The sequence below is a fragment of the Pimephales promelas genome, chromosome 9, assembly GCF_988280905.1.
Source record: "Pimephales promelas chromosome 9, fPimPro1.hap1.1, whole genome shotgun sequence".
In the NCBI taxonomy this organism is placed as follows: Eukaryota; Metazoa; Chordata; class Actinopteri; order Cypriniformes; family Leuciscidae; genus Pimephales; species Pimephales promelas.
Window position 1 is genome coordinate 4,873,333 of NC_142777.1, and position 22,477 is coordinate 4,895,809.

At 38.0% G+C, this 22,477-nt stretch overlaps 2 protein-coding genes across 4 annotated transcripts; both read right to left on the bottom strand.

The window, feature by feature from the left end:
- Positions 1-1,033: 1,033 nt before the first annotated feature.
- On the bottom strand, positions 1,034-4,038 carry LOC120494895 (uncharacterized). 3 transcript variants are annotated; one of them, XM_039694249.2, is made up of 8 exons: positions 3,949-4,038; positions 3,808-3,854; positions 3,250-3,381; positions 2,796-3,027; positions 2,631-2,722; positions 2,414-2,553; positions 1,552-1,656; positions 1,034-1,463 (listed from the first exon to the last, which is right to left on the bottom strand). In XM_039694249.2, the coding sequence occupies exons 3-8, from the start codon at positions 3,377-3,379 to the stop codon at positions 1,380-1,382; spliced, it is 783 nt and encodes a 260-aa protein (XP_039550183.2). In that variant the 5' UTR covers positions 3,380-3,381; positions 3,808-3,854; positions 3,949-4,038; the 3' UTR covers positions 1,034-1,379. The 3 variants fall into 3 exon arrangements, with proteins under 3 accessions (XP_039550183.2, XP_039550184.2, XP_088990819.1); XM_039694250.2 differs by having other exon boundaries at positions 3,250-3,484; XM_089134693.1 differs by having other exon boundaries at positions 3,250-3,489.
- Positions 4,039-6,631: 2,593 nt separating this feature from the next.
- On the bottom strand, positions 6,632-22,225 carry LOC120494892 (uncharacterized). Its single transcript, XM_039694240.2, has 7 exons — positions 22,009-22,225; positions 16,470-16,620; positions 14,891-15,034; positions 12,608-12,739; positions 12,319-12,513; positions 10,917-11,042; positions 6,632-7,098 (listed from the first exon to the last, which is right to left on the bottom strand). The coding sequence occupies exons 1-7, from the start codon at positions 22,098-22,100 to the stop codon at positions 6,871-6,873; spliced, it is 1,068 nt and encodes a 355-aa protein (XP_039550174.2). The 5' UTR covers positions 22,101-22,225; the 3' UTR covers positions 6,632-6,870.
- Between the last annotated feature and the right edge of the window lie 252 nt (positions 22,226-22,477).

Genomic DNA, 22,477 nt, shown 5'->3' on the forward strand with positions numbered 1-22,477 from the left:
CATGATGGATCCATGTTCTCATTCTGTTTACGCCAAATTCTGACTCTACCATCTGAATGTCTCAACAGAAATCCAGACTCATCAGACCAGGCAACATTTTTCCAGTCTTCAACTGTCCAATTTTGGTGAGCTCTTGCTAATTGTCGCCTCTTTTTCCTATTTGTAGTGGAGATGAGTGGTACCCGGTGGGGTCTTCTGCTGTTGTAGCCCATCCGCCTCAAGGTTGTGTGTGTTGTGGCTTCACAAATGCTTTGCTGCATACCTCGGTTGTAACGAGTGGTTATTTCAGTCAAAGTTGCTCTTCTATCAGCTTGAATCAGTCGGCCCATTCTCCTCTGACCTCTAGCATCAACAAGGCATTTTCGCCCACAGGACTGCCGCATACTGGATGTTTTTCCCTTTTCACACCATTCTTTGTAAACCTTAGAAATGGTTGTGCTTGAAACTCCCATCAACTGAGCAGATTGTGAAATACTCAGACACCAACAACCATGCCACGCTCAAAATTGGTTAAATCCCCTTTCTTTCCCATTCTGACATTCAGTTTGGAGTTCAGGAGATTGTCTTGACCAGGACCACACCCCTAAATGCACTGAAGCAACTGCCATGTGATTGGTTGATTAGATAATTGCATTAATGAGAAATTGAACAGGTGTTCCTAATAATCCTTTAGGTGAGTGATATGGTATTGTTGCTGCTCTTTCCCTTCTCTTCTTTATTTGATATATTATGTAGTCTTTATTTTGTATCGGTCTTACTAAACCCAGACCAAGGTTCAAATGACATATTGCATCAACAGCCAAAGCAACACAGACCATTAGTATACACAGCCTGAACCAACATTAGCATGCCAGATTCCACTTCCCATGTGGTATTGGTAAAAACCATAGACATTCCACTGTATGATTTTAATAATATTTTACTGAGCGAGGCAAGTTGGTCTGATACCATGTGTGGAATCCTTAAGTTTATGTGTTGTGATTTTTTAACAAAGATTTGTTGAGTTTGTAAATGACTTTCCAACATCCAAAGGTAATATTGAACAATTTATTGAGCATTTCAGAACAGTTCTATGTCCACAATGTGACAGTTCAGTTAAAGGACACATAAGATAGCTTAAAATCCCATGACACGTGATTTCCTGAAAAGCCTGAAAGATACGTACCCAAAGTTTGAATAATTGCAGTGCTATAGCAAAGTAAATATTGCGTAGAAAAATATTTAACTTTATACTTTGTCAACTATTTTTAATATTGCAAATAATAATAAATTAGAGCTAAAAATACTGTGTAATTCGAAGGGACACACACTCTTAGAGATGAATTAGTTCCTAAAGCCAAAGCACTCATCTCTTAAATAAAGAGTTCAGTATAAGCCGGTCACAGTTTGGAGGAGAAATGGTTGTATTTGTCAAAACCGCTGACCAGCACTGTGTCAGGAAAACTCCTGGGCCGCTCAGGGTCCTGTCAGGATCAAGAAAGAACATATTGATGATCTTTACTGCTAAATATCTATGACTACATGTTTTTGTAAACTGAGAGAGATTTTTACCTGGATTGGATAAGCACATGTAGGGACATATCGGATGACGTAGCCACAGCGCCTCCTATTAGATGTGTTGGGATCGCTGGCATGAACCAGAAGTCCATCATGGACCTGGAAAAGAATTCAGTCAATGAATGCTTAGAAAATGCTTAAATTAAACTTTGTTTTTTAACACAATAGCAGCTATTTGTATACTGAACGTGTCTGGGTGATCTGCTTTCACATATTTGCAGAAAACAGCTTACTTCTACGTTGAAAAATGAGGTGGATAAGATCCTTTTGGTCGGTGTGTAATGTCATAGGATAATACTTTATTTTGTTGGTCCACTTCAGACATTCTACTGACTACAAGTAAACTTAGTCTACTAACCCGAACCCTACCCAGACAGCAAACTGACATTGAATCAACGTGGAAACGACGTCTCTCATGACATTGAAACAACGTTGATTTTGCTCATCGAATTAACGTTGAACCAACGTCAGACGCGGCATTCTTCAAAGCTAAATGAAAATCGAAAATTGGTTTGCTTTCATAACGTTGAAACAACGCGTTGATTTCAAGTTGATTTTCCGTTAGTTTTGAAAGAATGACGCGTCTGACGTTGGTTCAACGTTAATTCGATGAGCAAAACAATGTCAGATCAACGTTGTTTCGATGTCATATTTCCACGTTGATTCAATGTCAGTTTGCTATCTGGGTAACCTAACAGTCTACTATTAATACTCAGGTAGTTGCAAATTATAGTTAGTAAAGTGTCTAAAGTGGGCTTTTGAAATAAAGTGTAACCTTGACGGGTAGTGTATTTGCATTCTGTCACTGCATATTGTTTTTGTCATACATTTAAGAAATGAATACATAGACACTCACCGACATCTGACCAGCTTGAAGGGGGCATAAGAGGGCCTTCTCTGGCTGCACCAGCTCCTCTGGGATCTCCTGATTGACACTCAGCATGTTCCCAGCTCGTTTTGATTGGTGATGGGGCAGAAGACCGGACTGGTGACTACCTGTTGGACGAATAAGGACAATTTAGACACTTCCCATTACAAAGCGGACATAGAGGCACAAAGAGCAGTGTTTGTACCTGGAATAACTTGCAGTGCTCCATTGTCCTCAAGCGAGTCGTCAAGGGCAAGCCAGACAGACAGAACGGGACCTCCATCAAAACCCCAGTACCTAAAGACCAAAACATGATGAAATCTGAGCTAAATAAAAAAACCAACAGTAGATTATGTGGAATGGTGCTTACGTCATGTCCTGGTGCCAGGCCACAAACGGCAATCCTTCCATCTTATCACTGCTGCCATTGCTTTCTGGTTTTCCCACTGGATATTTACAAATGAATCTGGAGTCGAGCAGGATGACGTCGGGCCCCAGAACTGCAGTGACCACCTCAAGAAGCCGAGGGTGCTTGGCGAGGGCCATCACCCACTCATTATCCTTGTGGATGTTATGAAGGCTGTAAGCAGTGTAATCTTCACCTGTAAGGGAATACCTGGGTTATTTCAATATTTCAAGTCAAGTCACCTTTATTTAGATAAAAGTCAAAGCAGCTTTAACAAGAAAACAATAGCATCACTGTCCGACTTAAGTTCAGTGATGGTTAATTTCTATTGTAAAAAAAAATATTAATTTAGTTTAATTTAGAATTTATTAATCGTCCAGCTTGATTCAGTTCTCATTTAATGATCTCAGATCCTCACCATGTTTTCTCTCCAGCTCAGCGAAGGCATCCCGGGACTGCTGAAGCTCTTCTGGACTCAGGATGGGGATAGCCGACAGATACCCCTGCTGCTCGTACTGGGCCCGAATCTCAGCCGCGTCTTGCTTCATGTCTGAAAAGGCAGGGAAACTTCCGCTTGTCTCTAGCTTTTTCAAGAGCTTGGCTTAATCTCAGCTGTGCAAACTCCACAGGGAGAGAGTAGCTGTTTTTATAACCTGTGCTACACAGAGAGATGGAAATTAAACTTTGGCTCCATGCGTAGTCTGGCATTTCCTTTTTTGGCCTCTGAAAACCTCCTTGTCTTGGCCTTACACCACATTTATTCATGGCAAATTTATTCACGGAGGGACAGAGAGTCCTATGGTGCCTGGAAGCAATGGTCCATGAGCATTTAAATGGGGAGAACAACTTACTCTTAAGCATATAAGGGTGGAGGTGAGTCAGTTAGCCGTTAAACGCTGGCATTTAGACATCTGTCTAGTACATTCGTTTTCATTGCTAAAGTTCACTGAGTTTGGCAACAACAAGAAACACGCACCTGAATCCGAAAGCTGTGGGTTTCTTTCTGCTGAGTCTTGGTGCAAGCTGCAAAGACGAAAGAAATCAAAATAAAATAAAAACACACTCAAACCATTGAAAAAGTACAGACACTTAAAATGTCATTAAAGATCAGTAATACCTGCTGATTCTTTGCTGATCAGGCTGTTTGTTCCTGAGGTGTTGTGCTCTTTACCATCAAACTCTGAATATTTATAATCACTTGGGAATTAGGCCCCTCCTCCATTACAACATCACTCATACCTGCCGATTCCACGGAAGAAAAGAGGGCATACTTTTACTACATTTTTTTTTATATCCTAGGGTGTGTAAACTTTGAATACAATATGTTGTTGACGTTTCAAGAAAACCCAAAAAGAGCATTTCCTTTTGTGAGTCATTCTTTGTGTTACACAATGAAAACCGTCATCTCTCGGCACGTGCTGAATGTCACCTAGTCACCTATTGGTCAACATTGTGGCAAAGTGAAATTATTTATTTAAAAATGAACACACTGACTATAGTTATGACTCCCTACTAAATATTGTACTATACATGAAACAATTTACATAGTTTTTATGCATTTTAAAACATCCTTACACCCCCTGACTTTGCCTAAAGGTGAACAAAATAATGTTTTAAAATGTTTATTAAAATAAAAATAATTCTACTTCTTAAGATTTCTATACAAAAATATATTTACACACTGTAAAAATGAATACGAATTAATATGTTAAATCTAATCAATAAAATTGAGGCAACAGATTACAAACAATATTATTAATTCAATTGAACAGATTAGAATTGAGTAATATGTAACCAAATGAATTACTTAAAAGTTAACCATTTAAAATGAGCACAATTTACACATTTTTCTAAACAAAAATATCAGAATGACAGATGAAGACCTCTTTTTTTTATTGCCATCATTGAAGACACCTGATTAACAAGCAGAATCACTGAAGGAGAAAACCGTAAATTTTAAGTCACCATTGTGGAGATCAGTGTTTGTTTTAGTTGGGCTCTTGACCCTTAAATCATTAACTTTAGATGTTGTTTGGCTGTTATACGTGAGTTATAACTGCCAGATGAACAAATTGAAAAGGTGATTTGATGGTGTTGGTTATGTTTTAACATAATCATTAATTCACAATCATTTGACCTGAATCATGTTGTTCCTCTGATATTTCAAAAACTAATGTTCAAAAAATCTGTAAATTCTACTCATTATAAATGGTTAACTTTTAAGTAATTCATTTGGTTAATTGTTACTCAATTCTTATTTGTTGAATTTAATTAATAATATTGATTGTAATCTGTTGCCTCAATTTTATTGACTAGATTTAACATATTCAGTCATATTCATTTTTACAGTGCATATGGTGACATTTGGTAACACTTTACTTGAAGTGGTGTGTATAAGACTAACATGACACCTTCTTAATCATGACATGACATATGTTATGAAAATAAAGGAAGTTTTATGCATGTTTATGACAACTGTCATTAAGTGTCATTCGCTCAGTTATGACATTTTTAATTAAAATATGACATTGTTTGAGATGTCTTTGTTATGTCACCTTGACATAAACCAATACATCATAACCTGTCAGTGTCTCAGTGTCAGTGTCATGACAACTTGACATTACTAATACAACACAACCTGTCATAAACATGACATAGCAGATTAATGATCAAACTTAAGAAACCATCTAGCTTTATTGGTTAACATTACATTAAACTGTCAGGTGGTTGGTTTTGACATTGGCTGTCATGAAGCCATTATAACTTTTTAATGACAAATTAAATTAGTACCACTGTAGTTGAGGTCACAAAAAATATTCATGACACAGGTACAATGCCTCATGACAGCCAATGTCAAAGCCAACCATAAGACAATTTAACTTAATTTAATGTCAAGTTATCATGACAAAGACACTGACAGGTTATGATGTATTGGTTTATGTCAAGACGCCATAACAAAGACATCTCAAACAATGTCATATTTGCATTCAAAATGTCATTATTGAGCGAAAGACACTTAATGACAGTTGTCATAAACATGCATAAACCTTACTTGATATTGAAGACATATGTCATGGTCATGAAGGTGTCATGTCAGTCTTATGCACACCCCTTCAACTTAAGTAGCAATAATGACTTGGTTATTATTATATATATTTGTATGTATATATATATATATATATATATATATATATATATATATAACTTGTCTTGTCTTAAGAATTTGGGTGGTGCAATCAACTATATTTTTAATGTGTATTTTATTAAAACAATATAGTTGAACATTTCAAAGCAATTCATAGGGACACATTTAATTGGATATAATCTTAAAAAATGAATAAACAAACAAACAAGCAAACAATGACAATGCCTCACCTATAACAGGTGCAAGAACATGGCATTATTGAGAGACAACCACACTGAATTTAAATGAATCATTATTCATTTGCTGTTTTCTTTTTCATTATAGATTTACTATTCCACACTTTTTAATGTTATTGTTGTAATCTATTTTATTTATTATGTCATTTTTATCCTATTGTGAATTGTTCTTGAACTGCATTGATATGTTTGGGAAATATCATAAATACAGGTGAATTGGTTGACACAACTGAGCAAATTTCCTGGAAAATATGTATGAGTAAAACAATGGGTTCAATACTCTGGAAATTCCAATGGCCTTGGGTTTCCTTAAAGTCAAAGTGCAAAATCATCTCAAGTTGTTTCCTGTTAGTAATGTATTAAGAAAAGGTCCATTTGCTGACATATTAACTGAAAAACAAACCAAAAAAAAAATAGGCTTTTAAAGATTACAATATTTACTGTCTGACATGGCTTGTTTGAGTTTCAGCCATTGAACTCTCATATTAAAACTACAAAAGTGCACAGTTTCCAAAAAGTCATTGTACAAACACAATCCTTTCAGTAATATAAAAGAATAATACAATAAAGAACCAATAAATATAGCATTTAAACGGGATCTAAAAGATAAAAAAAAATAGCTTGTTTCCCCTTGTGATGAATGAATGCGTGTCAGCGTTCAGTGGAAGTCCGGCTGGCCGTGATGTTCACAGTGTTTGGGACACACGTATCCCCCCCGCTGATCTCCTCGGCTCTTCCTCCTGTCGGTCCTGGGCCGGTCCTGCTCGTTGTTGCAGCGATGCACCAGAACCGGATCTTTCTCGGCTGGAGATTTCTTCATCAGCAGTCTCTGGAGAATCTGTTTGTCTGAGCGCTCCTTGTGAAAATCATCCTCATACACCTTTAGCTGAGAAAAAAGATCAAATCAAGATATTGGTTTGTAAAAAAAAAATATTTAACACTTTTTTTGTCAAATCAACTTAAATGATTTATTTAGTTGATATAACTTATTATTTTGAGTTTCTGATGATAAAATCAATCTCCTTCATTGTATTAACTCCCTTTTTCCAGTTCAATCAACTTAAAATTTTAAGGCAACCAGGTTACTTCATTTTTTAAGTTAAACCAACAATATATATATATTTTTTTTACAGTGATGAAATGGTAAATAATGGTTCAATAATATTAATGTTCACTTCAACACATTAAAACCTGACAAGATAATTATCAGCATTCCTGTTAAATCGTTCACTCATGTATTATGACATATTCAACATCAGGGCACCATGACATTTAAATTAGTTTGACTGGAAACTACCGATCATTTCCTTTTGCATTTAGATTCTTTCTTCATGTGACAGGTACTTCAAAATCACAATGGAAATCTTTGACGGAAGTGTGATGACAAGATCTTCAGGTAATCTTTGACGGAAGTCTGATGAACGTGACAACATCATGATAAAATGTTCATTGTCTTGTAGAAACACTTAGATTCAATCTGTCCTTTTTGTCATCATATGTCCAATAGGTAAATGTGATTTCACCAAGAAATTGATCCAACCTGTTAATCCTGGAATTACATTTTGCCAAAGAGTAGACATCCAACGCACATGGTACCCTTTAGCGTCAATATGAGACGCAGATATATATGGGGCAGAAGGCGCCTCCTAGTGGTCTAACCCTAACCCTACACCAAAACTAAACCTACCCATAAACATCTCATTTGACGCTAAAGGGTGCCATGTGTGTCCGATGTCTACGCTTTGGCAAAAGTGTCGTATATAACACCTTGGGATGAGAATGCGTTGGTTTTGTGTAGAATTACTGTGTGAGAAATTGTTTTTTTTTTACCCGTCTCGAAATTGTCCGTCCTGGCTAAGGTTATGGAAGCTCTGGTAAATGAACAATTGAAAGAGTTTCTAGCTATTAGCAATTTTTTTCAAACTTTCAATCAGATTTTCGTAAAAGACACAGCACAACTACAGCAGCCCTAAAACTAGCAAATGATTTCATTGAATCTTTCGATAAAAAAACAAGATTGCGCAGCTCTTTTTATTGATCTATCTAAAGCTTTTGATACTGTGGATCAAAAAATATTAAAACAACGACTTCTCAGTGTCGGGTTGTCAGAACAAACAGTTTGCTGGTTTGAAAATGATCTATCAGGTAGATTTCAATGCGTACAGGACCTCCAGCCCTCTTAGTATATCCAAGGGTGTGCCTCAGGGGTCAGTGCTGGGACCACTCCTATTTATATTATACATCAACATTCTTGATCGAAATGTCTCCAACGCAAACGTTCATTTCTATGCCGACGTCACTGTGATATACTGCTCTGCTGCCACACCAAACCGAGCTCTTTGTCAGCTACAACTTGCTTTTGATACTGTACAAAGTACCTTGTCTGATTTAAATCTTGTTTTGAATGACGACAAACTAAACTTATGTTGTTTTCCAATGCGAAATCAAAGCCACAAAACCTTCCATCTTCAGGACTTCGAGGTTGAGACTGTATATCCCAATACAAATACCTTGGTATTCTAATTGATGATTCTCTCTCTTTTAAACCTCACATCCAGGAGTTGGTGAAAAAACTGAAGCGGAGACTGGGTTTTTCTTTTAGAAACAAGTCATGTTTCTCCTTTGAGGCAAAAAGAAAGCTTGTTGCTGCCACGTTCATGTCAGTGCTGGACTACGGTGATGTTTTATACATGCATGCATCCATTCAATGCTTGAAATTGTTGGATACGGTTTAGCAGTGGTGGAATGTAACGAAGTACAAATACTTTGTTACTTTACTTAAGTACATTTTTCACGTATCTTTACTTTACTTAAGTAGAATAAATAGTGCATACTTTTTACTTTTACTTCGTTACATTTTGCAGCAATTATTCTACTTTCTACTCTACTACATTTCTACAACTTCTGTTACATTTTCTGATCAGTTTTTCCCCTGCCAAAACGTAATATGACCGTCCGTTCGTTGCACGTTTGTCTCACCAGTGACGTTTGGTTGCCATAGATACATCAACTAAATGCGTCTCGCACTCAGTGTGTTTATCGTGCAATATATGCGCGAAAATTTGTTTTTACGTGCATAGGAAACGCACCCTGTGTAATATACGTTTGGTTAGGATTATGGCAAGCCAAGAGGTTCAGAATTACCCCATAAATTAATCGCATTTACTGCCAAACATAGTTATTAACATAAGGATAAGCATGGTTTATATTGCCTAATTGCAAGCTTGTTTCAGAAATGGTGACAACAATTTTTTTCCATAATTATTGAACATCATTATAGGAGTATTAGGTTGAATGAGTTAGAATTAAATGTTTTATTAATCATTAGAAAATAGTCATTAAGAGAATCAATTGTTATGCAAGTACTTTTACTTTTAAGTACATTTAAAATCAGGTACTTTTACTTTTTACTTAAGTATGGTTGTCATTGTGTTACTTCTACTTTTACTAAAGTAAATATTTATCTGGTTATTTGTACTTTTACTTAAGTACTGAGATTCAGTACTTCCTCCACCACTGCGGTTTAGCACGGAGCCCTTAGGTTCATCACAAACCTATGATCGGGTTGGTTGGTCTGCATTGTCCACCCGTAGGCATAATCACTGGCACATTCTTATTCATAAAGCTATTCTTGGTCTGCTTCCCCCATACCTTCAATCTTATATTAAAAATAATGGCACAGGACCGTATTGTCTTCGTTCTGAGGACTTATTGTAGTTCTCTGTCCCTCATGTCTGGACCGAACTGGGAAAAGGGTCGTTTGTGTTTGCGGCACCCAGCACTTGGAATCAACTGCAAAATGTCCTGATTCTTCAGGAACCAGTTTCACTGGTTGCTTTTAAATTACTTTTAAATGACATAGAGGCTACACATACTGGCTGTAGTTATTATGATTAATTATTTGGATGAGCCTTGCTGTTTTTTGTTTATGCTATATGGTATATGTTTTTTTATGTCTGCAACTTTGTTAACTGTGCTGCTGCCTGTCTTGGCCAGCACACTCTTGGAAAAAAGATTTCTAATCTCAACGGGATTTCTTCTGGTTAAATAAAGGTATATATATATATATATATATATATATATATATATATATATATATATAATGTTAAATATAATGTATAATAATTCAATGGGGGAAATACTTGTGGGTCCTGATAATGGCAAATGTCTGATGTTACCAGTAAAACGTGGCATATATTATTTGAAATATATCTACTATAGTCAAAGTGAAAGCATATTCATTTTAAAACAATTGTATTTTCATCTCTTGAATATTGTTATTCTGGTGTCTCTGTTGTCCTGTGCTTTGGGTTTCCAGCACTAATGTATTTATCCAATCGTGACATGATGGTGTCGTTACACCCCTAGTATTTATTAATCTATGTCAATGTTCATGTTTCTTTTATAGTTGAGCCCATGATCATTAAATAATCTTAACGGACGCAATTTTGGCTTTTAATAATGCATTAGTAAATGCTGAAATTAACAGGAACAAAGATTAATTCATTGTTAGATAATTTCACTAATTTACTCACTAATTTACTATACAGTAAAATGATTCAGTGTCTGACTCGTCAGACTGCTGAACGGTTGGTGTGCTGGAGGAATCAGGAAGATCACTGGTGATTATCTGGTCACATCTGCCCCCCAGTGGTGGAGATCCGTAACAGCCGTTTGGACTGGCTTACAGATCCTGATGCTCACCTGCTCCTGCAACAGCGCCATCTGCTGACGCATGTCCGCTTCTCTGCGCCGCAGTCTCTTGTTCTCCTGCAGCATGCGCTCATGGTCCTTCTGCTCCGTCTTATAATCAGCCTCATAGATTTTAGTCTGTGAATGGGAAACATTTTAAATAACGATAAACGGTTCATATTTCACCCCAAATTTAAAGGTTTCTTTTTTTAATGTTTTTTATTTATTTTAAGAATTAAATTAAAATAATTTTTTTTTATTTTAAGAATTAAAATATATATATATATATATATATATATATATATATATATATATATAATTAAATAAAAAAGAATAATACAATGAAACCAACTATATTCATATATTCCACATTGTTAGAAATCATGTTCAAATATTAGTATCAAATGTGATTTTGAATAACGTTTTTTTGTGCAAGTCTCATTTATCATTTTATTGCACAGAATTAGATGTTTTGCATGCCATATTAAATACATATTATTGAGAGATAGAGTTAAAACGTATATTTATATGCATTTTAGGTAAATTTATGTCTATACTGTTATGAAGATGATAATTTCATCTTTCTTTTTGAAGACTTGTATACCTTTGTATATTTTATTTTATATTGTATTGTACATTTTCATTGTATATTTTTGCTCAGTTTTGGCATCTGAATAAAACAGATCATAAGTCATATGTCATAAAACTACAAGTCTATTTGAAACTGTCTTGGTTGTTTTTGGATGTTATGGTCACATGTTCACTCACAATCGTGATATGTATCCAATCGTGACATGATGGTCTTGTTACACCCCTAGTATTTATGTCAATGTTCATGTTTATTGTTGTTAGTTGAGCCCAGGATCATTAAATAATCCTAACACACACGATTTTGGCTTTTAATAATGCATTAGTAAATGTCGAAATTAACAGGAACAAAGATTAATTCATTGTAACATAAAACCCTAACATAAACCCTAATCTACATAACTGATTAGGAAAAAAACAACAACAAGAAAACTATGAGGAACCATAGTTATTTCAACAAGTGTCACACAGGGAATTGTGGGAATATCAATTTACGTTTTTTCACTGTAAATTATAATTGTTCTTTTTCGCTTTCAAAAACTGTAAATTTAACAGTATTTTACAGTAAAATTATATCACAGTTATTTACCGTATATATACTACGGAAACCTTCTTTTAACCAATTAACAGATTTGCACTGTAGCATTTTTACAGTCTTTTACCGTTAAACTCAAAATTATTTTTTACTGATAATTTCATCTTTCTTTTTGAAGACTTGTATACCACATTGTATATTTTCGCTCAGTTTTAGCATCTGAATAAAAGAGATCATAAGTCATAAAACTACAGGCCTATTTGAAACTGTCATACGGTCACGTTCACTCACCTGACACCGCAGCGCCTCCAGCTGTTCTTTCAGATCCTGAACCTCTCTCACCGGGTCAGACTGGATCTCCATTCCCATTACAGCCAGTCTGAGGCTCGACTTTGTGCCCGGGGACACGGCAGACCGTACATCCAGGGAAGGTTTAGAGGACCGCTGGAGTAGCCGAGAGTCTGAGGTGCCACTCATATCTGGTGTCTTCCAACAGAGAAAAAGTCAATCGAAATGTTGAACGATAGACATGTAGTATAGTTACTGTAAATCTCTGGTCTGACAGATTGTGTAAGCTGACCTGTGTCCCCCTGGTCCACTGATGGAGATCTGTTTGGTGCAGTCGGCTCTCCAGCAGTCGGATATACTCCTGGAGATGCTGGTTTTTCTTCAGCTCCTGCATCAGTGTTTGTTCATAATATTCCCCCTTATTCTACACACACATAACAGAACAAAAGTGTCAGTGTGTGCTCTGAATTAAACCATCAGTCACACCATAGCATTCCATGACAATGTACAAACAAACACTAAATAAATAAATGTTCAGTGTTTTAAAAAAAAATACACTGATGAACCTTTTTTTTTTTGAAGATTGAACAAATCTTTTTTCGAGTCATTTTGTTCATTTCGTTTGTTGAATGAACCAAATGACTCGAAAAAAGATTCGTTCGTTTTGATGAACGAGTTTAAACAGGAGAGTCACGAATGCGCATCACAGAACAGAGCAAGGAGTGCATTTGTGCTTATAAAACTTAAACTTTGTTATTTATTGTTGAAATGAGCGATCGTTTCGTTAGATAAGACCCTTATTCACCGTCTGGTGTCATTTAAAGACATTTAAAGCTGCACAGAAACTCTCATTTGGACCTTGAACCGTTTGGTTCCCAATGAAGTCCATTATATGGAGAAAAATCCTGGAATGTTTTCATCAGAAACCTTAATTTATTTTCGACTGAAGAAAGAAAGACATGGACATCTTGGATGACATGGGAGTGAGTACATTATCAGCACTTTTTTAAAAAGTAAACAACTCCGTTAAGTTGCACAAGTCTTCCCAATATGGCTTACAATTACCAACACTTGGCTGACCACCAGTGTCACCAAACAACCCTCTTCAGATTACATCTGTTCACTGGTAGACCACGAGGAGCTTGAGTTCATCCTGCTGTTCAGAAATCTACACTTCAATGTCTTCAGCAGTGTGTTATAGGACATTAGTGTGCTGGAGAATGGGAGATGCATAAGGGATCAGAGTGAGTCTGCAAGATTCCTGGCTCTCGACCATCAAATGAACTAAATACTCCAAACAACATATTATGACCTAAAGCCATCTTTTGGCTTTCCTCAAATATAAAGTAGTCCAGATGTAATAAATCAGGTGAGAGATGACTCATCACACATATTGCTTTTCCAATCACTCAAAGAGTTTGTTTAGCAGGGCTTGCATTGAAGATGTGCTCCAGACTCAACCTCAAAAGTGAATTATAGTCGGCTAATATGAATATTGTTCATGGAGCGAGAGCTTGCACAGACCGAAGCGCTCGTGCCTTCAGATCACTTGGACGTGGCTGTGGTTACAAGAGGTAAAAACTATATAAATCCTGTTCGTTTTCTCACACAAACTGTTCGTTTTGTGTCTTAGGCCATCAATGTGTACTTACATTTACGAGTCATTAAATCATGTTTAATTTGGTCTTCTCTGCGCATGCTCTTTGAGGTGGTGACCATAGACCTGCATAATATGACTGACAAGAACGGTTTGACCTAAAAATATCAAAATTGAAACTACTGTGGAAACAAAGACACCTACATCTTGGGTGCCCTTGAGGTAAGCTGAAACATACCAAAAATTAATTTCAAAGTGACCCAGATAGCAAACTGACATTGAATCAACGTGGAAATATGACATCGAAACAACGTTGATCTGACATTGTTTTGCTCATCGAATTAACGTTGAACCAACGTCAAATGCGTCATTCTTTCAAAACTAACGGAAAATCAACTTGAAATCAACGCGTTGTTACAACGTTATGAAAGCAAACCAATTTTCGATTTCATTTAGCTTTGAAGAATGCCGCGTCTGACGTTGGTTCAACGTTAATTCGATGAGCAAATCAACGTTGTTTCAATGTCATGAGAGACGTCGTTTCCACGTTGATTCAATGTCAGTTTGCTGTCTGGGGAACTATCCCTTTAATGCAAGTGCTAATTGACATCCAGACTGATTCAGTGTTGAAGCTCAACATATAATTGTAATTTCGTTACTTTAAACTTGGTATTACCAAAATCAATTCCTACCCTATAATCTTTCTTGTTCGAGAAGATGATTGCAACTTCTGTGTCATGCTGACTTTAAGAGTCAGGTCATGTACAAACAGGTTCACAAGATAACTACTAGTAATGTGGTATGAAGGACCTGTCCAACCAGTGATGTGAGTTCAGAGCAGGATTGCGTGTTTGCCCAACCACTGGCAAACGGGATGTTAACAGGTAAACTCTAACAATATTTACTTTTCTGTTTAGTGACAAAAATGATGCTAAAATTACACACGCTCCTCTGCCATAAACATGTCTGCCCACGCACCTGTTCATGTTCTACTTTGAGCAGCAGTCTGCTTTTGAGCTGTTTGAGGGCAGCGTTTTCCTCCTCGAAATCCGCCACACGCTGCTGGAGGCTCACACTTGTGCTGTGGTAGATATGATCCCACTCCTCGTTCAGTTTCATCAGCTGATACAAACACACACAAGATGGGTTTCCATGTTTTATGGGGACTTTCCATTAACATGATTTTAGACTGTATAACCCTAAACCTATGACTTCTATTTGTTAATCTGCTTTGTAGTTGTATTTGTTGTAGCCTGCACTAACCCTAAACCCCTGCAGAAACCATAGGGGCCACTGTCTACCTGTTTTTGCTATCATTGTAATGACATTTGATCCCCACAAACACAGCAAAATCTGACTCAACTACATACAAAACAATTGTATATAACAAAAATGTTTGGTTCTGTTAAGTGTCTGTGCTAATATTTAAACGAACCATTTGATACATTGCACTTATTTTGTAAATACATGTTTTCACTTATATTTAAATGTACGTCCAGCTGTAATTAAATTCTGTAATTTTGCCACTAGCAAATAATAATAATATCGTCAATAAAACACGCTTCAGTTATGGGTAGGTTTAGGGTTAGACCACTAGGAGGCGCCTTCTGGCCCATATATATCTGCGTCTCACATTGACACTAAAGGGTGCCATGTGTGTTGGATGTCTACGCATTGTCAAAAGCGTCAGTATATGACGCCTTGGGATGAGAACGGGCTGAGGTAGACGTGGATCAGCTAAGAGTCAGCTGATACGAGCGTGACCTGCCAGAACTGACATCTTGATTTACATCTATATTTGAAGAGTTCAGATGCAAAAGCCTCTAAGTGCCATTTGAAATTTTCTTCTAAAATGATCATTTTTATCAAGCTTGTATATTTAAGTTCAGTAATTTCACTTAAATGGAAATGAAGATTACCTATTAATTGTCATTTAAGTGAAATTACTGAACTTAAATATACAAGCTTGATAAAAACGGTCATTTTAGATGAAAATTTCAAATGGGATTTAGAGGCTTTTGCATCTGAACTCTTCATTTATACTGTTGACTATTCCTTACACCCACCCTTAAACCTACACATACTACCAACCAACGCGGTATAAAACAAACTAAAAGATAATTGTGATTTTTTTATCTCGCAATTCTGACTTTTTTTCTCTCACAATTGCGAATTACAAAGTCAGATAATCATCAAAATTATAACAAATAAAGGCTTGAAATATCTCACTTTGCATGTAATGAGTCTATATAATATATTAGTTTTACCTTATAAGCTGAATTACTGAAATAAATGAACTGTTGTACGATATTCAAATTTTGATTTGAGTTTTACCTGTATAATAGGGATTCAATATATTGGAAATCTTAATAAAAAAAAGGTGCAAATGAAAAAGAACTTTAAAAATGAAAGTTAAACCCATGTTCTGAACTTTTGTAGTTATAAAAAATCTTATTTTCTTTTCTTTTTATGGTGAATTACAGAATTATACATCAGGTACACTGTATACTAGTGGATTATGAAAATTGAGTTCTAGGGTCATGGTGTTTTATTCTACCTCTTTGTTGAGTCTCCGCAGTTCAGTGTTTTTGTTGAGGAGCTGAAGCTTCTCTTCATCCGAGGAGGTGATTGACATGCTTTCTGTGATGAGGGTTAACTGCTCCTCCCCAGAGAGAAGAGACTCTTCATGTGCCACATCCTCCACCTGCCTACAACGCATGCAAACACCCACACATTACTTTGTTTGTTAGTTTTTTATATTTTAGGATCTCTCACATTATCATTATTATAAATAATATATAAATATAAATATATTATCATGGCGAGAAAACATCAATTTAGATATTTTGTTCATTCCTCCAAACGCTACATCACGGGTGGGATACATATGATTTATCCAACACAGTCTCATGAAGATGCGTATCTATACCACGAGTGTCATTTCTCGTGGCATTTATACGCCAAAAGTGTTTTTTTCGTGTATATGGTACGCACTAAAAAAACCTGGGTTAGGTTTAGGGAAGAGGGGGTGGGGAGTTCGTGCGTATTATACGCAAAAAAGTGCGTATCATATGTACGCGAAAATCGCGTGCCATATACACGCAAAAACTGTTTTTGGCGTATAAATGCCACAAGAAATGACATTCGTGCCATAGATACGAACTTTCATGAGATCGGGCTGGATTTATCTGTTGTTTGTCTGGGAGCTGAGCATGCACAGTCAGCTCTCGAGGGATCTGGATGTGTACAGTGGCACGGAGAGAAAGATTAGCAGCTTAGTGGCCACTGATCTTTCTCTCCGGGCCACTAAAGAGACAGCCAGATCCGTTGGTCATGCTATGGCAGCCTTGATGTCCACACAGATGGATTTATGGTTGAACTTAAGTGCCATGAAAGCTTTCTGATCGACGCCCCGCTATCACCTCCTGGCCTCTTTGGCGATGCTGTCAACACAGCTGTCGAGAGGTATAAGGAGGCCAGCAAGCAGGTGACCTGAGTCAGGTGAATCAGTCCCCTGACCTCCCCAGTCAGTCCCCTGAACCAGTCAATCATGCAGCTCAAATTCAAAATGTTAACTTTGAGACAAACCTTGATCATGTCCGAGGACTGGTTTGTCACGATAGACGTATTCTTCCATGGGTCCTTCCTTCCACAACACAGGAAGTTCCTAGGGTTTGCTTTCGGGAGCGAAGCATACAAATATCAGATTCTTCCATTAAGTATAGCTTTATCACCCCACACTTTCACCAAATGCATGGATCCAGCACTGGCGCTGTTAAGGTTAAATGCTAAGTAAAGTGTGCTTTCTCCAGCACAGAGTACCACTTTTCTAGGCGTGGTGTGGGATTCGGTTACAAGCACGTCTTTAACCCTGCATGCATCGAATCAATCCTGTCAGCGATAAACTGAATAAAGCCAGGTCTTTTGGATGAGGACTGTTGGGTTTGTTGGCAAAAGTGTCCAATGTGATTCCATTTGGCCTGTTGTACATGAGACCCCTACAGTGGTGGCTTAGGACCAGGGGATTCTCCAAGAGGGGCACCCCATTTCGATGATCAAGGTCAAGCGGGCTGCTTACCAGTGATGCGCGGGTTGATCCGAAATGAGCGGGTGCCTGCGGTCACCCGCGGTCACCCGCGGTCACCCGCAGTTACGGGTCATCCAAAAATGTTTTTAATGATATTCGGGTCGCGGTCGGTCGGGTCGTTTGAAAAAAGATGCCAACTAAACATTTGTATATAGTAATAGACACAATTTTTGATGAAATAAACAGCCCTACACATAATTGGCTGAATAACTGGCACGAAGATAACACACAAGCTCTGAACAGTTCTCGGTTCTATACTGGTGATTCGAGAACCGCTGTCCCTGTGCGTTCGGTACGCGCAGTATCAGCTGCTCGTGCTCATCACTTCTCTCAGCAGTGGCACCAACATGTCTCGGTTCAGAGAACTGTTGGAGTTACTGGAGTAAAATATAATTCAGGATATTGATTTATTTCGATTCGGAGTTACTTTAGTAACTTGTGGATCAGCACTGACGCAAGACGCGAACTGTTTCGAACGATTCAGTTCGATTTAGTGTACTGGTTCGACCGGTTCACTAAAAAGAACCGGTTCAAAATAACGATTCGTTCACGAACCGGCCATGTCTATGATCACTACAGTTTGCAGAGAGATGGAGGCGGCAAGAGAAAAGGTGAAGACTGGGGAGTGGAAGAAGCTCCGCAAACACACAAATAGAAAGAGTAAAAGTGTGGGAGACATTTGCTGAAATAATGAAAGATGATGACCAAAGTGCTGGCTTTGTTATGTGTAGGGCTACGTCTTCTTGCGATGCTGTGTTGTTACACGTCTATGGCCCAATAACGCTCCGATGAGCATTTACTACTTTTAAAAAATGTGGTCAGGAAGCGGGTCGGGTACAATATTTTTTAACTTTTTTTTGCGGTCCGAGTTGCGGGCGGCTAGTTGAAAACATCGGTCGGTTGCGGGTTGTTTATACATTGACCCGCGCATCACTGCTGCTTACGTATTCTGATTATGTGGAAGAAACCCTAGTTTTTATCCCAAGGTTCCATGCTCGGGGCTCCTTGTTGTCGCAAGATGCTAACGACGGATGCTGCCCTCATGGGCTGGGGAGCGATTCTAGAAGATTGCTCATCTCAAGGTCTGTGGAGGAGGCATCACCTCACCTGCCACATCAACCACCTGTAGATGCTGGCTGTCATTCTTGCTCTCAAAAATGTCCTCCCAGACCACCATGTGCTCATCTGTTCAGACAACACCTTGGTAGTCAACTACATTAATCACCAGGGTGGTTTGACCTTGTGTCCACTTGGTGCACCAAATCCTTCTGTGGTGTCACGCGAAAATGCTGTCACGTAGGGCAGCTTACATTTTCTTCCGAGCCAAAATACAGAATATCTCACTGTCCATTCTAGTTCTCCCTCACATTCCCAGCTCCTCTGGGACTGGATGCTATGGTACGGACGAGGTCAAGGCTACATCTGTAGTTCTGAAGAGAGTTTGCAGTGACGAGGTCCATCTCACCTTAATCGCCTCATGATGGCTGTGTAGAATGTGGTTCTTATATCTTGTGTCTCTCCTCTATGGCTCTCATTGGAAGATTCCAGTCAGGAGGGACCTTCAGTCCCAGGCAGGGGGCTTAATACTTCACCCCTGCCCAGAGCTGTGGACCCTGTGGGCTTGGCCTCTGCCTAGCTCATATATTCCAGTTTCTAAACTGAGGTTGTTGAGACCATCCTTCACTCCAGAGCTCCCTCCACAAGGAAACTGAATGCCTTAAAGTGGAGAGTGTTCACTTCTTGGTCTTCAGCTGGACCTAATTAAGTACCCTGTTGGTACAGCGCTAGAGTTTCTGCAGGAATGATTCATTGCAAGGTTATCCCAACACACTTTAAAGGTTTATGTGGCGGCCATAGTTGTTTACCACATTCCATTGGGTGGACTGTCTTTAAGGAAATATTCTTTGGCAACGCGTTTCCTCCATGGCACATTGAGGCTGAGGCCTGCAGTACGCATTGGGGAACCGGCTTAGAATCTGGCAGTGGTGCTGTAAGACATGTCCCTAGGTCCCCTCGAGCCTATTGAACAGGTTCCAGTCAAGTAGTGTTGTAGTCGAGACCACCTCACTCGAGTCCGAGTCGACACCGAGACCAGAGAGAGTCAAGTCCGAGTCAAGACCGAGTCCATAGAGAGTCGAGTCCAAGTCGAGTCCAAGACCAGAGACGGTCGAGTCCGAGTCGAGACCGAGACCAGTGAGGGTTGATTACCGAATTTACTTTTATTTACTTAGAGAAATCCTTTTTTTTTTTTTTTTACTGAATTTACTTAGAGTTTAAAAAATATGATCAGTTTAGGGTAAAAAGGCCACATAGTAGGTGGTGTTAAAAGTAATTTTATTACAATTTGTCATGCGCAGTTGCGCACTAGAAAATCACCAATCACTGGGCGTGTCAATCAATTTAAAGAAATATTTTATTAACATACATTAATAATCATGAAAAAAATATTTTTAATTGAACTCGAGTGGACTCGGGAATAATTCCGAGTCCTAAAAAGAAAAATGTTCGAGTACGAGTCAATTCCGAGTCCAAATGGACACGAGTCCATGACAAGACCAAGACCATTAAAATATGGTCTCGAGACCGAGTCCGAGACGAGTCCGAGTCTCGAGTACTACAACACTGCAGTCAAGTTCCTGACTTAGAAAGCACTGACCCTCCTTGCCATTACATCTCTTAAAATAATAGAATATTTGCAAGCCATGTCGTTTGCCCCTTCGTGCTTGGAATTTGCACCTGGCATGGTGAAGGCTTTTCTTCACCCTAGGCCATGTTACATCCCTAATGTGTCAACTAATGTGGCTAAATCTATAGGCCTTCAGTCTTCCTCCCTTTTGGGATCCAGACCAGGAAAAGAGTAATCTGCTAGTCAAGTTCGGGCATTAGATGCTTACGTCCACAGAGCTGCCCAGTCGCGTAAATCTGAACAAGTAAATCTGAACTTTTCGTCTGTTTTGGGTCTACTGACAAGGGGACGAGTGGATAGTTGAGGCTATCTCTCTGGCATATTAGTCGGCCAGACTACCTTCCCCTTTTCTCGACTAACTCTAACCTTGAAATATAGCTGTTGATATGTTTGTTCAATAAATAAAACATTATTAAATCATTTTACGTAGTTGATTTCCTCATGGGGATATTTGTACATCGAATTCTTGATACATCGAGATTTTTCTATTCTTGTGAGGATCCCCAGTCACTTTACATGCCAAGGGTCACACCGCACATGCATGTTTATATAGTTAACTACTGCATTAATTACAAGTACATTTACATACATTTACAAGTACAATGTGTATGCTGCCCCACAATTTAATATTTATTATAATTATATATATATTTTTTTACAGCCTTAGGGATCAACACTTCTGTTATTGCTGCTGTGGTGAAAACAGTAATGGGCAGATGGACTCTGAGAATCTGAACCAGCTCAAATAAAGTCAGGGTTGTTATGCAAATGTCCCCATATTCCGTTTTAGTCTCATGATGAATGACTCATGCTAAACTTTGACAAAGTATGAAGTAATAAAAGTTTGTGGCGAAGTCTGTGGCGAAACTCAAGTGTTTTCCAGATACCATTCAGATCAAGAAGAAGGTCGAAAGCACTAAAACTTCTTTTAGTGTTATGTAACGAAGTGGGATAGGACACTAAGCATAAATTGTTTGTGGGTCCTTTAAGAGATGGTGTTGTGACGCTTGATTTACGGCATCACCCAGTGTAATGTGTATGCGCAAGTTTCAGCGAAGAGAGATCAGATTACACGTGAGAGCTCCTGGTTTTGGTATTTTAGAATAAAAACAGGTTCTTCCTGGGACCATCAATGCCAATAAAGAACCCTATTTTTATGAGTGTATTGGCAAAATAGTCCCTACTTCCTGTTTACAGTTTTCTTCTATGACAAACTTATTGCACTTTACCCAATTTCAGAGGCCTGTACACACACATATACACCTGATGAAGTCCATTTAATCTGCAAATGTAGATGCTGAAAGTTAGTAAAATAATACCCACTCAGACTGAAGATCATTCTCCTCCTCAGGTAAAGAGCGCTCTTTGCTTGAAGAGTCCTCTTCTGACAGTGAAGACTGCGGACTTCCTTCCATGACCCTTTAAAATCCGAATTCAACTGATTAATAGCTGTAGTTCTAATCCTCTTGTCGTCTTTTACTCCTAAATCCAAATGATGTAAAGTGTGAAGCTTAAAGGCAGTAATGTTATTCACTGGAGGGGAAGTTCAAATTTAAACCCCCTCATTGACATGCAAGACATCATGGGGTGGGAAGTAATGCTCAGCGTGACACAATAACAAACAATCATATGTCAAAACTGAATGACCTTTACAAACCTTAGTGTAACAATTGTTATTAAACGATATAATGGAAATAATTAATTTAGCGAAATATCTAGCGCTATTGTGTGACTTTTTATTTAAAAGGGAGATTTTATGTGTTTGTTATGGTTACTAGATTGAGATACAAAA

Bases quoted from the DNA above. Each gene is read 5' to 3' on its own strand.
- LOC120494895 (XM_039694249.2), bottom strand. From the start codon at position 3,379: ATGAAGCAAGACGCGGCTGAGATTCGGGCCCAGTACGAGCAGCAGGGG. The intron at 2,723-2,795 runs GTAAGCACCATT...TTTGGTCTTTAG, and splicing joins GCCTGGCACCAGGACATGAC to GTACTGGGGTTTTGATGGAG. The intron at 2,554-2,630 runs GTACAAACACTG...TTCGTCCAACAG, and splicing joins AGCACTGCAAGTTATTCCAG to GTAGTCACCAGTCCGGTCTT.
- LOC120494892 (XM_039694240.2), bottom strand. From the start codon at position 22,100: ATGGAAGGAAGTCCGCAGTCTTCACTGTCAGAAGAGGACTCTTCAAGC. The intron at 16,621-22,008 runs GTGGGTATTATT...CATGCGTTGTAG, and splicing joins GAGAATGATCTTCAGTCTGA to GCAGGTGGAGGATGTGGCAC. The intron at 11,043-12,318 runs GTGAGTGAACGT...TCCCATTCACAG, and splicing joins TGGAGGCGCTGCGGTGTCAG to ACTAAAATCTATGAGGCTGA.